The sequence below is a fragment of the Pyricularia pennisetigena genome, chromosome 3, assembly GCF_004337985.1.
Source record: "Pyricularia pennisetigena strain Br36 chromosome 3, whole genome shotgun sequence".
Classification (NCBI taxonomy): Eukaryota; Fungi; Ascomycota; class Sordariomycetes; order Magnaporthales; family Pyriculariaceae; genus Pyricularia; species Pyricularia pennisetigena.
In genome coordinates this window covers 1687352-1700798 of record NC_043742.1, presented here as the reverse complement: position 1 = coordinate 1700798, position 13447 = coordinate 1687352, and the positions used below count along the sequence as shown (strand labels likewise).

At 52.1% G+C, this 13447-nt stretch overlaps 4 protein-coding genes across 4 annotated transcripts; 3 read left to right on the top strand and 1 right to left on the bottom strand.

The window, feature by feature from the left end:
* Positions 1–1194: 1194 nt before the first annotated feature.
* On the top strand, positions 1195–2841 carry PpBr36_02354 (uncharacterized protein; the record flags this gene model as incomplete). Its single annotated transcript, XM_029889536.1, has 1 exon — positions 1195–2841. The coding sequence occupies one exon, from the start codon at positions 1195–1197 to the stop codon at positions 2839–2841; it is 1647 nt and encodes a 548-aa protein (XP_029753917.1).
* A 585-nt stretch (positions 2842–3426) lies between these two features.
* Positions 3427–4609, bottom strand: PpBr36_02353 (uncharacterized protein; the record flags this gene model as incomplete). The annotated part of the gene is made up of 3 exons (XM_029889535.1): positions 3427–4074; positions 4146–4391; positions 4454–4609. 3 exons carry the CDS (start codon positions 4607–4609, stop codon positions 3427–3429), a joined length of 1050 nt encoding a protein of 349 aa, XP_029754483.1.
* A 2745-nt stretch (positions 4610–7354) lies between these two features.
* Positions 7355–8454, top strand: PpBr36_02352 (uncharacterized protein; the record flags this gene model as incomplete). The annotated part of the gene is made up of 2 exons (XM_029889534.1): positions 7355–7522; positions 7624–8454. The coding sequence occupies 2 exons, from the start codon at positions 7355–7357 to the stop codon at positions 8452–8454; spliced, it is 999 nt and encodes a 332-aa protein (XP_029753923.1).
* A 1169-nt stretch (positions 8455–9623) lies between these two features.
* On the top strand, positions 9624–12721 carry PpBr36_02351 (uncharacterized protein; the record flags this gene model as incomplete). The annotated part of the gene is made up of 2 exons (XM_029889533.1): positions 9624–11811; positions 11895–12721. 2 exons carry the CDS (start codon positions 9624–9626, stop codon positions 12719–12721), a joined length of 3015 nt encoding a protein of 1004 aa, XP_029753922.1.
* Positions 12722–13447: the final 726 nt, after the last annotated feature.

Below are 13447 nucleotides of genomic sequence, written 5' to 3'. Positions count from 1 at the left end.
AAAAAAAAAAAAAAAAAAAAAAAAACGGCCGAGAATATCTATCGCGGCCTCTTACGCAACTTTGGTAGCACATCCTCGGCTGGCATTCGCGTCGCGTCTAATGCAACGGAATAAGACTCTGACCACCCGCTTGTTTGCACGGACAAGGAGGCGAGATATGCATCGCGCAGAAAAGCGGCTGGCAGTTGCAGCGCCTGGGCTAGTATTGACAACCAATCTGGCGAGTAATTTAGACTCGAGGGGCGAAGGGGAAAAATCGAAGAAAAAAAGTCAATTGGTTGATGGATCATTTCGACGTAGTACAGTGAGAAAAACGATGGCGCCGATATGGGTAAACACTGATTTATTAGATAGTGCGTGTGACGTATGTTCGATGTTGTCATTAATAGGAGGACCAAACTGCCTACCGCTGAATAGCCAAAGCTGTTTCTATAGTTGGGTAAAGATATAATGCACGGAGCATCGAGATAATAGGAAGAGTTTGGATGGCATTTGCAGATCGAACAGTTCACACAGTATCACATCCTTTGTTGTACGCTGTCTGCCAACCCAAATTTCTCGCGCGAGTGCAGGTTCAATTGGTTTGAGCAAAGGCGGAGGTGGAGGTGCAGCGTGTGAAGAAGCTATCAAGTATACGATTGAATCAAGTTACCTCGTCACGAAGTACCAAGGCATGAAATTCTGCAAACATAAAAAAAATACTATCAACGTGAATTCAGCTGTTGTTATTATCTATTACCGCCCGGGATTCAAGGACGGACTTGAGCCCGAGCCTCGAGTCGGACGATTTCGGGGGTTCCATGCCGAGGTGGGGTTCTGGAGTACTCATACCACGCCCGATTGGTCTTAGCGTCAGGGAACCGTCTACCCAGGCTATCTATCTCACGTAAGATGCTGCATCATGTCTCTCATGCATAGTCATCATCATCGTTATGTCAAGTCTTCCACGCCGCTTGCTGTGAAGCGTTTTTCTTTTTCTTTTCTCAGGATAATCTTTGGCACCAGCTGAAGGATATCAGGCGTGGGAGACGAAAGTGGCACAGAGAACTAGAGAACAAAATCCGTGCTCCTCGTAGGCTGAAGCGTCCAAATCGTCTCGGCAATACGCGCTGCTTCTATCTCGTCCGTCCAAACTCTCAGCTTCATTGCCAAGCATTGGATATACCTGATTAAGCCCACCCACCACTGTCGACAATGTCTTCACTAGCCGCCAATGCTAACGAGCATACACCGCTGCTTGATGGCGATGTTCCCAGTATACCAGGACCCGGCCAGCAGTCACCGCCGGAACAGTCGGACGAAAATGATGAAGTCACAGTCGTGCAGGACGCAATTTCCAAAACGAAGCTTTATTTCATTCTGGGAACCTCATATGTGGGCGTCTTTTTGGGTGCAGTAGACGGCACAATATTCGCGACCCTTTCAGGGCAGATCTCGAGCGAGTTCAAGTCGCTGAGTCTCATGTCATGGCTGGCAACTGCTTATCTGATCGCCAATGCTGCCTTCCAGCCCATCTCGGGCCGCATGACTGACATTTTTGGTCGCGGTCCCGGCCTCGTCTTCAGCAACCTCATGTTCGCAGCGGGCAACCTGATCTGCGGCCTGGCGCACACCGGTGAAATCATGATCCTCGGCCGTGTGGTTGCCGGTATCGGCGGCGGTGGGCTCATGTCCATCTCGACCTTTTTGGGGTCGGATCTCATCCCCTTGAGGCAGCGTGGTGTTTTCCAAGGTATTGGGAACGTTGCGTACGGCTCTGGCGCTATGCTCGGTGGTGTCTTTGGCGGAGTCATCAACGACAAGACGGCCTTGGGCTGGCGTCTTGCATTCCTCGTCCAAGTGCCTATTGTACTGATTTCGGCTGCCCTCTGCTTTGCTCTGATCCGAATTCCGCCAAAGGTCTCCAACCGCTCGCTCATCTCAAGGATCGACTTTACCGGCGTCGCACTCACAATCTTGTTCCTGGTGCTTTTGCTGTTGGGGCTTAATGCAGGAGGCAACCTGGTTCCGTGGTCGCACCCCCTTGTTTTGACCACTATTCCACTTTCGATTGTCATCTTTGTCGGGTTTGTGTGGTGGGAAGCCAGAACGCCGCAGCCCGTCATACCGGTTCGCCTGCTCGTTGATCGGACCATACTCACAGCTTGCTTCACCAACCTTTTCTGCTCCATGGCAATTTTCATGGTCATTTTCTACATTCCTCTCTACATGCAGGTTCTCGGCTACACCGCCGCTGATTCAGGGCTACGATTGATCGGTACACCTATAGGGACGGCCATATCTTCCGTAGTAGGCGGCTATGCCATGAAGAAAACTGGCAAGTACGTCGGGTTGGGTATAACCGTGCTGCTGATCAAGGTCGCCGGGCTCGTGGTGATCTGCACCCTGGGGAGGGACTCGAACAGCTGGACGCCCATGGCCGGCCTGTTTCTGGTCGGCACGGGCTACGGCGCCATGCTGACCATCACCATGGTGGCATGCGTGGCCGCGGTCGACCACTCTCAGCAGGCGGTAGTGACCGCGGCCACCTACGCCTTTCGCTCCATCGGCTCGACGCTCGGCATCACCATCGCATCCGCCATCCACCAGAACGAGCTGCGCAAGGGGCTTTGGCAGCGCTTTGGTCACCTTCCGGGTGCGGCCGAGGAGATTACGCGCATAAGAGACGACCTCGGCGAGCTCAAAAGGTTGCCGGACGGGTGGAAGGATGGCGTTATTGACTCCTTTATGGAGGGCTTCTCCGGTGTTTGGTACATGGCGCTCAGTCTCGGTCTGCTGGCGCTTGTGTGCATCTCGCTCATGAGGCAGCACACGCTGCATGATACGCTGACTCGGAAGTGACTGAAGCACAATCAATGCTCCATGCATGCGTAGCCACGTTGGACCACATTATGGTCTACACCGAGATTGCTACTCTTGACATCACCGATCTGACCTCGAACCTGGGTTGAATAGGGCGTGACGAGAGGAGAATTTTGCAATACAGTTCTTCGTTATTTCGCTCGAACTTTATTGGTACAAACCTCAGCCGAGTAGGAGAGAGTTACAATCTAGACTGCATTTATTACTGCTGGATTTGTTGTGATTGAGTAAGTCCCAATATGCTCGAAAGAAAAGGCATACTGTGGGGGTTGCTCCAGCAGCGTGACTTCAAGGGCAGCAACAACGATTTACAGGCGCAACAAACGTGCGGTGAGAAGACCGCCTACGATAGGGTCAGTCCCAACACATGTGATCCCCAACAAAAGCCAATCAAAAATTTATCAAACGGTTTTGTTTTCAATTAGAAAACTAGAATAGAGGGAAAAGAACAATAAAAAAGCGCAGCAAATGGTATTTGACTGCAAGCTTGATCTTATTCACGTCATCTCGTGCTGTATACGCATTTCTAATTGGGTATAGGTATCCAGCCTGGCACTGGCGCTCTTAACCCAGCCTATCCTTCAACATCTGCTCCATAAGGTTCCACAACCTCTCGCCAAGCTCATCATCCTGCGCCTTGCTGCTCGGGCTCGTCACCTTCTTGTCCGGCACAATATACTGCCCACTGATACCCTGCTCCTCAATCTCCTTGCTCGTCGTGGCGTACAGAGCAGGACGACATCCCTGCGAGACGGGATCCTTCATGAACGGCCTGACGAGGGCATGGCCGGCCACGCCGAGCGTGCCGTAGGCCTCCTCAGCCTGGAGCTGCTGGTCCGTCGCGACGGCGCCGGGGTGCACGGCGTTGATGAATACGCTCTGGCCGGGCTGGAAGCCCAGCTCGCCAGCTTCTTTCCTCCGCTGCAGTGCCCGGGCGAGCAAGATCAGGGCGAGCTTGGTCCGGTTGTAGAGCTGGGTCGGGCCGATGTCGGTGTTGATCTCGGCTTCGTCCTTGAACTGCGCACTGCCGTCGGCGGCCTTGTGCAGGTCGGAGGATTCGAAGACCAGGCGCGCACCTGGTGTCTTTTGCAGGCGAGGAAGGAGCTTTTTCAGGAGGAGGAACTGCGAGAGGATGTTGACTTGGAAGTGGGAATCCACCTTGTCTTTTGTTTCGTTGTATACCCCAACGCCGAGACCTGCGTTGAGAACGAGCTGGTGGGTGTATTTTTGTCAGCTATTATAGAGGTTTGTACGTTAAGAGATGCAATAAAGGCATCACTGACTCCATCAAGCTTGTCCTGCGAGCTAGCCAACTCATTGGCGACCTTCTCTGTAAACTTGAGATCCTCAAGATCGCACTTGACCCAGTGAGCCTTGGATGCATCTCCGTATTCCTTCAGCTCTTCGAGCGCCGATTGTGCATGATCCTCCTTGTTCGACAAGATGGTGACATTGTCGGCTTTGTGCTGCAGCAAATGTGCGGCAATACCAAAACCTATTCCGGCAGACCCTCCAGTCACTATGTAGTGCTGTTGGGAGATATCAGAACATGTTTATTTCCCACTTATATTGCAATCTGGAGGGGACGTACCTTGCCAGACAAGTCAGGTATGTCCTTGTCGGGGTTAAAGGTGTTGCTGCCAGATAGGATGGATGACATTTTGCGGTATCTGTGCGTGTTGCTAGGAATTGGAATTTTTGCTTGATTCAATCTCAGGCTGCGGGTGATTCTCAACGAAAAATTCATTATGTGGTCAGGGAATAATCAACGAGTTGTTGTTCTCACGGTCAGACCTTCGATAAACATTTGTATGCATATCTCAGGTATAAGAGCCCCATAATTATATATACATGAAAGGGTCATTATGAAGTCTTGAAGTCATGACCTGTCGATGATGCCACATGCAATGGTCGATCAAAGCAATGAATGATCCCGATGTGTGCGATCTTGCAGCTGAAATGACGCACATCATTTTGTAGATTGGCGGCCTACTAGCACTCGAGATCTCAGTGGTGAAAAGCCTCTTTCTATATCGGGTCAGAAATCGATTGAACCATACCACAAAACGACTTGTATCAGGATCGAAACCTCTTGGCAAATAATTAGTAGGCAACATGCCGCCAACATGCCGAACACTTATAAACTGCGCATCGCTTCCAGCAGCCCCCACAGCGAAAATTTGCCAGTGTCGCAACATTTTGTCCGCGGAATCCACAACGGGAGCTACTGCGACCTGACCAACTTATATGCAAGTCAGCAGCTAAGTTGCCTTTGCTTTCGAGACAGTAGTAAAAGTCCTCCATTACATTGAAGCCGATACTGTGTTTTTGTGTCCCCATTAAGCATTGCAATCTTTAAGTAGTGTGGGTGACAATTAATAGATATCGATCTCCAGGTCTGGGCGATCTTGTAGAACCATTTCTAGACCTGGAATAAACCTGGGATGATCAGCATGCATCCTCAGGATCGTCCCCGCAGGGTCTTCCAATTTGGTGTCTGGACTCTAGGGTGGAATGGGTATTCAGTTTCAGCGTCAACAGTTGTCGACCTTGGTCGATGATCTTTACCCTTCTCTCCCTCCCCAAACATGTCCACAACAGGTATTGAAGCCATCACAAAAAAGCGTGTGATATGCCAGTCAAACAGCATGAGAAGATCTTCGGATTTTACTTGACACTCCAGAGACATACTTAATTTACACAGAGAGTCTGGGCAGCAAGTCCTTGGGGGTTATGGCTGTATCGGGTTGAACAAGGGATCCAATGCTTGTGTACTCAAACAGCGATGCATTTTCTGATAAGAATTCTATAATACCTGACTATTGAATGCTCTCGATGTTGGGTTGGGGCCAAGTGCAGGAAAGACCGGAAGCTTGCTCCAAGATACGATATCCCGCTTAGCAACGGTCAAATAAGATTGACCTAGAATCTCGACCAAAATCAGACTAAGCCTTGGCGTTGCTGATCGTCAATTCCGTACGGAGCAACCGTGAGCCCGTTTGCATGTAAGCCGCACGGCCTTGATATGGAACGGGTGCGTCTAGCAGATGAACCCAGGGATGCAGAAGACGCCGACTTGGCCGGTCAGCTTTTGGGAAGGAACTGGGCCCAAGTGCAGGCAATAGACGCCATCTGCTGCCAGCCAAGGAACCTCGCCTGTCATCCATTCCTATTGATTGCATGGATCGCTGGTGCAGCACCAACGAGGAACCACATCCCGTAGTACGGTAACAGGTTGACAGGCGCCTGATGTTAGATATAAATAACAAGGTAGTTCGATGCGGATGCTGCCGAAAGTTGAGATGGCTGGCTTAAGGGAGGCATCCCGGATTTTGGGTAGGAAAGCATCTTAAATTTAGACTTTTCTGTTGTTCCAGGTGTGTTGCGTTTGTTTCCTTTTCGGTTCCCAGGAACTCCCCCACTATTCCTCCAAGGAGTATTTACTTTCGTCGAACAAAACATCTTGGATGCAGGAAAGTCTCAGTTGCAGGAGCTGAGCTTCCGGGGCTGTCCCAATTGCCGCAAAGCTAGGTATAGTTGTCTTGGCTAGCCGCCCAGGGCTGAGGGGATTTGGGTGAATGAATTGACTGCATTTGGCCTCCTTGTGCTTAGCGCGAGGCGCAGCCCCGGGCAACCAAGAAGACCCGCCAGGGCCCGTGGGCAGATTTTTGGTTGAAAGGGGACGCGGCAGCCCAGTGGCTTTGCTTGCTTGCATGCAGTCGCAGCGGCAAGGGTAGCAACGAATGCAGTCCAGGTCTTGGCCATCCATTGACGGTGCAGAGAAGAAGACTAAGCTCAAACTTGGTTGGTCTGTCTGCCTTTGGGGGATGGCCATAGTCACCAGTGGAAAGAAACAAATGCCTGACTGGGTCTTTATACGACAGATCGACCAAAGTAAGTTGTTGCTGCGCCGCCCTGGCAGAGTCAAACGCAGCCCCCCTAGCCCGAGACGCGTTTCCTCTTTGCCGTGAGACCCATTTTTAGGCTCCTGTTTTTATTCAGAATAGCCCCCACAACCAAGGATTACATGATGACCTCACACGCCTACGGTCTGCAATGTAAAGGTCGCATCGTTGATTTCCAGTCTGGCTCCATCCATTCTCGTTGTTTCTGTGTGCCTTAGCTTCACCTCTCTACGATTTGTTTCGTTTCGCAATTTTTGCATTCCGCATTCTGCATAACTTTCTTTTCCTTGTGCAAAAGAAAGCGAAGACCCCTTTTTTCACCTGTTCAAAAACGATACGAATACTGAAGACTTGGGGCGACAGAAATTGGATTTCAAGCTTTGTCCTCATTTATTCCTTCCAAACGGCCTGCTGTCAAACCAGATCCAGCTTAGTGCCAGCGTTTCAACCATCCCATAACTGAAAACTCAATACACTCGCTACAAGCCCAAGACGCCAACGGCGCGAAATCCTCACGTCACATAAACAACCAAAAACTCGACTGCATCAGCTATATTTGCATTTCGGGGAACACATCCCTCGCAAACATGGTGTGGGAGGATATTGAGTTCGATGCCGATAAGGTGCCGGGCATCAAGCTGGCCTTGCACGTTGCCCAGATCGTCTTTGCTCTCATCGCCTGGATCCTAGAGATCATCGTCTTCCGTGCAGAAGGCTCGGTAATTAACGGCAATGTTGGCTGGACATTCGCAGTAGTACGTTTGATAAATAACCATACCCCGAATCTTGTACTTCAACAGCCATTACAACATGAACGCAGCAAAAGTCTGACAATCAACCTCTTCGGCCACCGCAGTTCTTCCTCTCGATACCAGCATGGATCTACCTCATAGGCGCACCACGGGCACCACGAACACGACACCTGGCCGAGCCCCACGTCATGATCACAGTCGACTCGATCTACACCATCATCTGGCTCTCGGCCTTTGCCACCCAGGCGGCGTACAATACGGCTAACCTGTGCGGCACCGCCTGCGGGCAGAGCAAGGCGATTGTGGGCCTGGGATTTTTTGTCTGCCTGTTCTTCGCCGGGTCGACATTTTTCAGCATCTACAGCCTCAAGTACTATCAGTTCCACGGCAAACTACCTGGTTACGACCGAATCGGCGGCGGCGGGGGGAACCCGCAGAATATCGATCCGGACAAGGCCGCATTCTCTATGGCGCCCCACGGCGACGATGCCTACGCCCCGATCCACGGTGACGACCACGACCAGCACCACCCGCTCGACCCGGGCCGCGACGACATCGAAACTGGCCCTGGAGCGTACAGCAGCACGAGCTACGGCGGCGCGGCTAGCCAGCAGCAGAGTTACAGCTCCGCACATGGCAGGACCGGCAGTGCTTACGGCGGCAGGACGAGCAGCCCCTACAACGACGACTCTTACGGACGGCAGCCGCAGCCCATCGCTGGTCAGGCCAACCCGTTCGAGCAGGGCAGGCGCGAGAACAGCCCCTTCGGCGACCATTCTGGCTACACTCCTCCTGTTGGTGGACCCTCGCCAGGTCCTGGCGGACTTGGTCCATCCGGACCGACCATGTATGCCCCGCCGGCTGCTGCACATGACCCCTACGACGACAGGCCAGCTCAGTTCCCCGCTGCGCCGTATGACAGGACTATGCACTAGACAAAGGCTGCCAAGGTCTAGGGATGGCAGGCCAAAACCATTTTGTCATTGCATATTTCAGCTTGTGAGGGGCTGAGATGATACTGGATCTCGATTGTCTATTTGAAGATCAAGTCGGGCATATCTCTAACGCCGGCCCCCAGGCATTTGGACCGACTTGCTCAAGTCTGTTGCTAATATGAAGGATTATGGAATTTCCATAAAACTCGATGTGAATAAGGGACGGCGGGTGTTGTTTTTACGGTTCCGGGATGTAATTGGAAACTCGTGAAAATGATCCGCCGATGAATACCTACATAGCAAGGCATGGGCGTACGGAATGGTGTTAATAGGCGTCTATTACTATTTTGTTTATTTTCAAGATTCTATGCATAGAAGCCGTCGAACTGTGTAAATCTCTATATGGATTCGAAAGCGGTCCATACGTGATTAGTTATGAACGTGGTTTAGGTCCGCATGTCATGCATGCGTATTAAGCACGTTTGGCTCCAAGTCAATGTCTGTTCACTGATGCCACCAATGTGGCGCTTTTTAACGTTGAAACAGTTGTGGACAAGGATGCAGTCGTTGCATAGCTTTCCACATATTGTACAGCTTTCCGTGTATTGCTAGAGAACCAAAATCGAAAGAGAAAAAAAAAAAATTCCATACTATTATCTGACCAGATACCAACTTGTGAATTTCTTTAGAAATCATATCTTGCTTTGCCCCCCAACAACCTGACCAGGCTGGCTGGTCGACTTAAGTCCGATTGTTCCGAGCTGGTGACGAAACCACTTTTGAAAATGCCCCACGTGACCACAGAATGGGGCGGAATCTCGGATCAGTCCGATTCTGCCGCGCGACGTCAAGCTCAAGCTCCATCCACAGCTTGCCTCATCTGCCTGTCATACGCTGGACATACCTGACCATCCAGCCAAATCACCCCCAAAACCCCACGCTCGATAGCTCGCGACAGCCATCGACGTTCAAGCGTAGGGCTGTCAGCTTCACTTTAGTGCAAGCGGCCCTGAGCCATTACCATATTCTCAACCAAGCACGGCACTCACACTGGCCTTTCCCAAATTTTCGCTTGAAGCGTTCTCAATGTTACTCGGCCCTTAGAGAATCGCGCCACCAACCCACCCGCCAGCCATAACGTACTCCTCCACCGAGAACGCACAATCGCCATGTCGCGGCTACTAAGACTTGTCCCCAGGCAACTGGCCGCCGGGCAGTCTGTTCCCATACTGCTACGGGCATCGCCACGACTGCCAAGCTTCCATGCCGTCCGGCTCCCCCGGACATACCGTGTCGGTGCTGTCGGCTCGCTGAGGTCGTTCAATCATAACGCGCGGCTCCTATCATCCCACAACCCATCTGAGCAACCAGAGAAGAAGGATGATAGCCAAAGCAGCATCAAGCCTAACAAGCCCACCCCATCCGATGCAGCAACGCCAGCAGAAGCAAGAGAGTTGCCTTTGCTAGAAGGACATGTGCGTATCACAAAGGAAGAGGCCGACTCACTACGTGACCTGGCCTCTGATATGGACGAAGCGGGAAGACAAAATTTCCACAGATGGGTCGACGTATGGGAGCAACGCGGCGCACCCGAGGTTGCCAAGGATTTTGCACAGAAGCACCTAGGTCCCGGGCTAGGCTTTATGGATGGTTTATATCTGGTTGACGTGCTCCGTGAGCACAGTAAGCCACCGCCGGAGGATCTTTTTGCTGTCCGAATCAATGAAACAAGCGACAAGAACGCTCCAGCTACTGAGAAGTCCCAGGAGAGCCAAGAAAGCCAGGGTTCACAGCAATCGAGCTCTCCCGAAGACCTGGTCAAAGGCTGGGTGCAGGTCAGCGAGGAGGAAAAGCAGGCCTTCTTGGCCATCGTGGAGATGCTCCCAAAGAATCAGCAAGCAAGCATGAAAGTCTTTGCAGAATGTGCCCAGAAGCATGGTGTCCCCCCTGCAATGAAGGAGTTGATTCAGAAGCACATGAAATCCGGAATCAACTTTATGGATCTTACAATGTTGGGAAGGGCCTACCTGGACGTTTCTCGCCTGCCGGAAAGCGAGAAGGCGAAGCTCGACAAGACTGTGCAAAACGCATCCAACCTATTTTCTTCAAACCCGCCGCCAGGAGGCCAACGAGGTCCTAGTTCTGGCGACAGTCAAGAAAAGAAGGGCAGAGGAAGCCCGCCACCGCAGCCTGACTGGAAGTCTTCAGCAGTGATTCTTGGCTTTATTGCGCTGTGGATGCTCACTAGTGACTCCCAAGGCGGTAAGGAGATCACATGGCAGGAGTTCCGCAGCCAGTACCTCGACAAGGGTTTGGTGCAGAAGCTCACTGTTTCGGGCGACACCGTTAGGGTCGACCTCAACCCTGATGCGGCCCGGGCTACAAGCGGTGAGATGCTGACGCCGCGCGTCTACTTCTCTATTGGGTCCAGGGACTCGTTTGAGCGCAAGATCGAAGAAGCACAGGCAGAGCTTGGGATCCCACCCTCGGAGCAGATTCCAATCAGCTATGAGAGGCCGTCCATGATCGGAAGCCTCATAATGAGCTTTGCCCCAACACTGTTGCTGGTCGGGCTTTTGGCCTGGATCTCTAGGCGTGGTGTCGGAGGCGGCGGTGGGAACCCGTTCAAGTTCGGAAAGAGCTTGGCCAAGCCCTACACCCACGAGTCCGCCGTCAAGGTCAAGTTTGCCGACGTGGCCGGCGCAGACGAGGCCAAACAAGAAATTGTCGAGTTTGTGAGCTTCCTCAAGACACCAGAAAAATTCGTTCGGTTGGGCGCCAAGATCCCGCGTGGTGCCATCCTGTCTGGTCCTCCGGGAACAGGTAAGACGCTCCTTGCCAAGGCTACGGCCGGTGAGTCAGGGGTGCCCTTCTTCAGCGTCAGTGGTTCAGAGTTCGTCGAAATGTTTGTTGGTGTTGGTGCGTCTCGTGTGCGAGACCTGTTCAAGGAGGCGCGCAAACACGCCCCTTGCATCATCTTCATCGACGAAATCGACGCCATCGGCAAGGCGCGTGACTCGGGTGCCCGCTTTGGTGGCAATGACGAGCGCGAGGCCACGCTGAACCAGATTTTGACCGAGATGGACGGTTTCAACAGCAATGAGCAGGTCGTTGTGCTCGCCGGTACCAACAGACCCGACATTCTGGATAAGGCCCTGATGCGACCTGGTCGATTCGATAGGCACATCCACATTGACCGGCCGACCATGAAGGGCCGTGCCGACATTTTTAAGGTGCACCTGGCTCGGATTCTTACAAAGGAGGATTTTGAATACCTGTGCGGCCGCCTTGCTGCTCTGACGCCGGGCTTTGCTGGTGCCGACATTGCCAACGTCGTTAATGAAGCTGCACTAGTCGGTAAGTCGCCTGTTTATATAAATACTGTAAAACACACCTTCAAGTCTGTTATCTTATTAACCATCTACTTCTTATCTAAACAGCTGCGAGAGACAACGCAGAGAGCGTCACAATGGTGCACTTCGAGCGCGCCATTGAGCGAGTTATCGGCGGCCTGGAGCGTAAATCCCTGGTTCTTGGTCCCGAAGAGAAGCGCACGGTGGCATACCACGAGGCCGGTCACGCCGTATGTGGATGGTATTTCCAATGGGCAGACCCTCTCCTCAAGGTTTCCATCATCCCTCGCGGCTCGGGTGCTTTGGGTTACGCGCAGTACCTGCCTTCGGGCGATGCATACCTGATGACTGTTAACCAGCTTATGGATCGCATGGCTATGACTCTCGGGGGGCGCGTTTCGGAGGAGCTGCACTTCCCGACTGTGACGACCGGTGCGTCGGACGATTTCAAGAAGGTCACACAGATGGCAACCACCATGGTGACGCAGTGGGGTATGTCGGAAAAGCTCGGCCCGCTGCACTTCAACCAGGACCCGAACCAGATTCAGAAGCCGTTCGCCGAGTCGACCGCTCAGACGATCGACGCCGAGGTGCGACGGATTGTGGATGAGGCCTACAAGAAGTGCCGCGACCTGCTGACGGAGAAGAAGGCCGAGATCGGCATCATCGCCGAGGAGCTGCTCCGACGTGAGCAGCTGACCAGGGATGATATCGTAAGGTTGCTGGGACCCAGACAGTGGCCTGACAAGGAGGAGTTCTCAAAGTACTTTGACGGCACAAACGGCGGCAAGTCGCCGTTACCTACGGGCGAGAACCTCAGGGACCCGCCGGCACCCCCGTCGCCCCCGGCTCCCGAGGGTGGGGAAGGGCCGGTGCAGCCTGCTGCGTTCAAGGCGATTGAGGACAGGAGGTAACAGCTGTTGGCGGCCATAATTTTGCATTTTCTGGTCGGGTCTGCTCGGGCAGGCTAGGAGTTTTGATCCCCTCACCCGCTCGATACCTTTCTGCTCTTGATGTACCTTCCTCGTGCGGCGAATGTAACAATATGTTTGCTATTTTTAAATGTATTTTTCTTTGAGTGAAAAGTCATGCATTTAGACTTTGGGGCCGTCCTTTCTTTTCTTCTGTTAGAGTCTATTCACGAAGAATATTCATCTCTGCACAAAAGTGGAGGCCAATTCTTCTTGCTCGAGGCTAAATATCTACCTGTTTATTAGACATGTGAAGTGGCCGAGGTAGAGAGGGGGGGAGGTTTTGGTCGGCGGTTGCGGCACACGGGACTTTTTTTGTTGCAAGATACCTCACCGCTCCTTGTAGCCGATTCATTGGATTGGTATATAGCTGGCTCTGTACGATACAAGCTAAAAGGCAAAAAGATCTGAAAGAAGAAGCAAAAAAGAATAGTTTATTTTGTCCAACCCATTCGTCGATATGTACATTGACTAGGTTTCTCAACGCGTGAAGATGGGCTTTTTTTTTTTTTTTTTTACGAGTCTAATCCGGTGATGAATCATTTCCATTTGTTGTTGTAGGTCTGGAGGCCTAAGAATATACTCGTGTCTTGCATCGCCATGAACATCTGGCATCCATCTAGATAGATAAGGTATAAAAGTTAACAAGGCCCACCTGTTCCTCCGCCA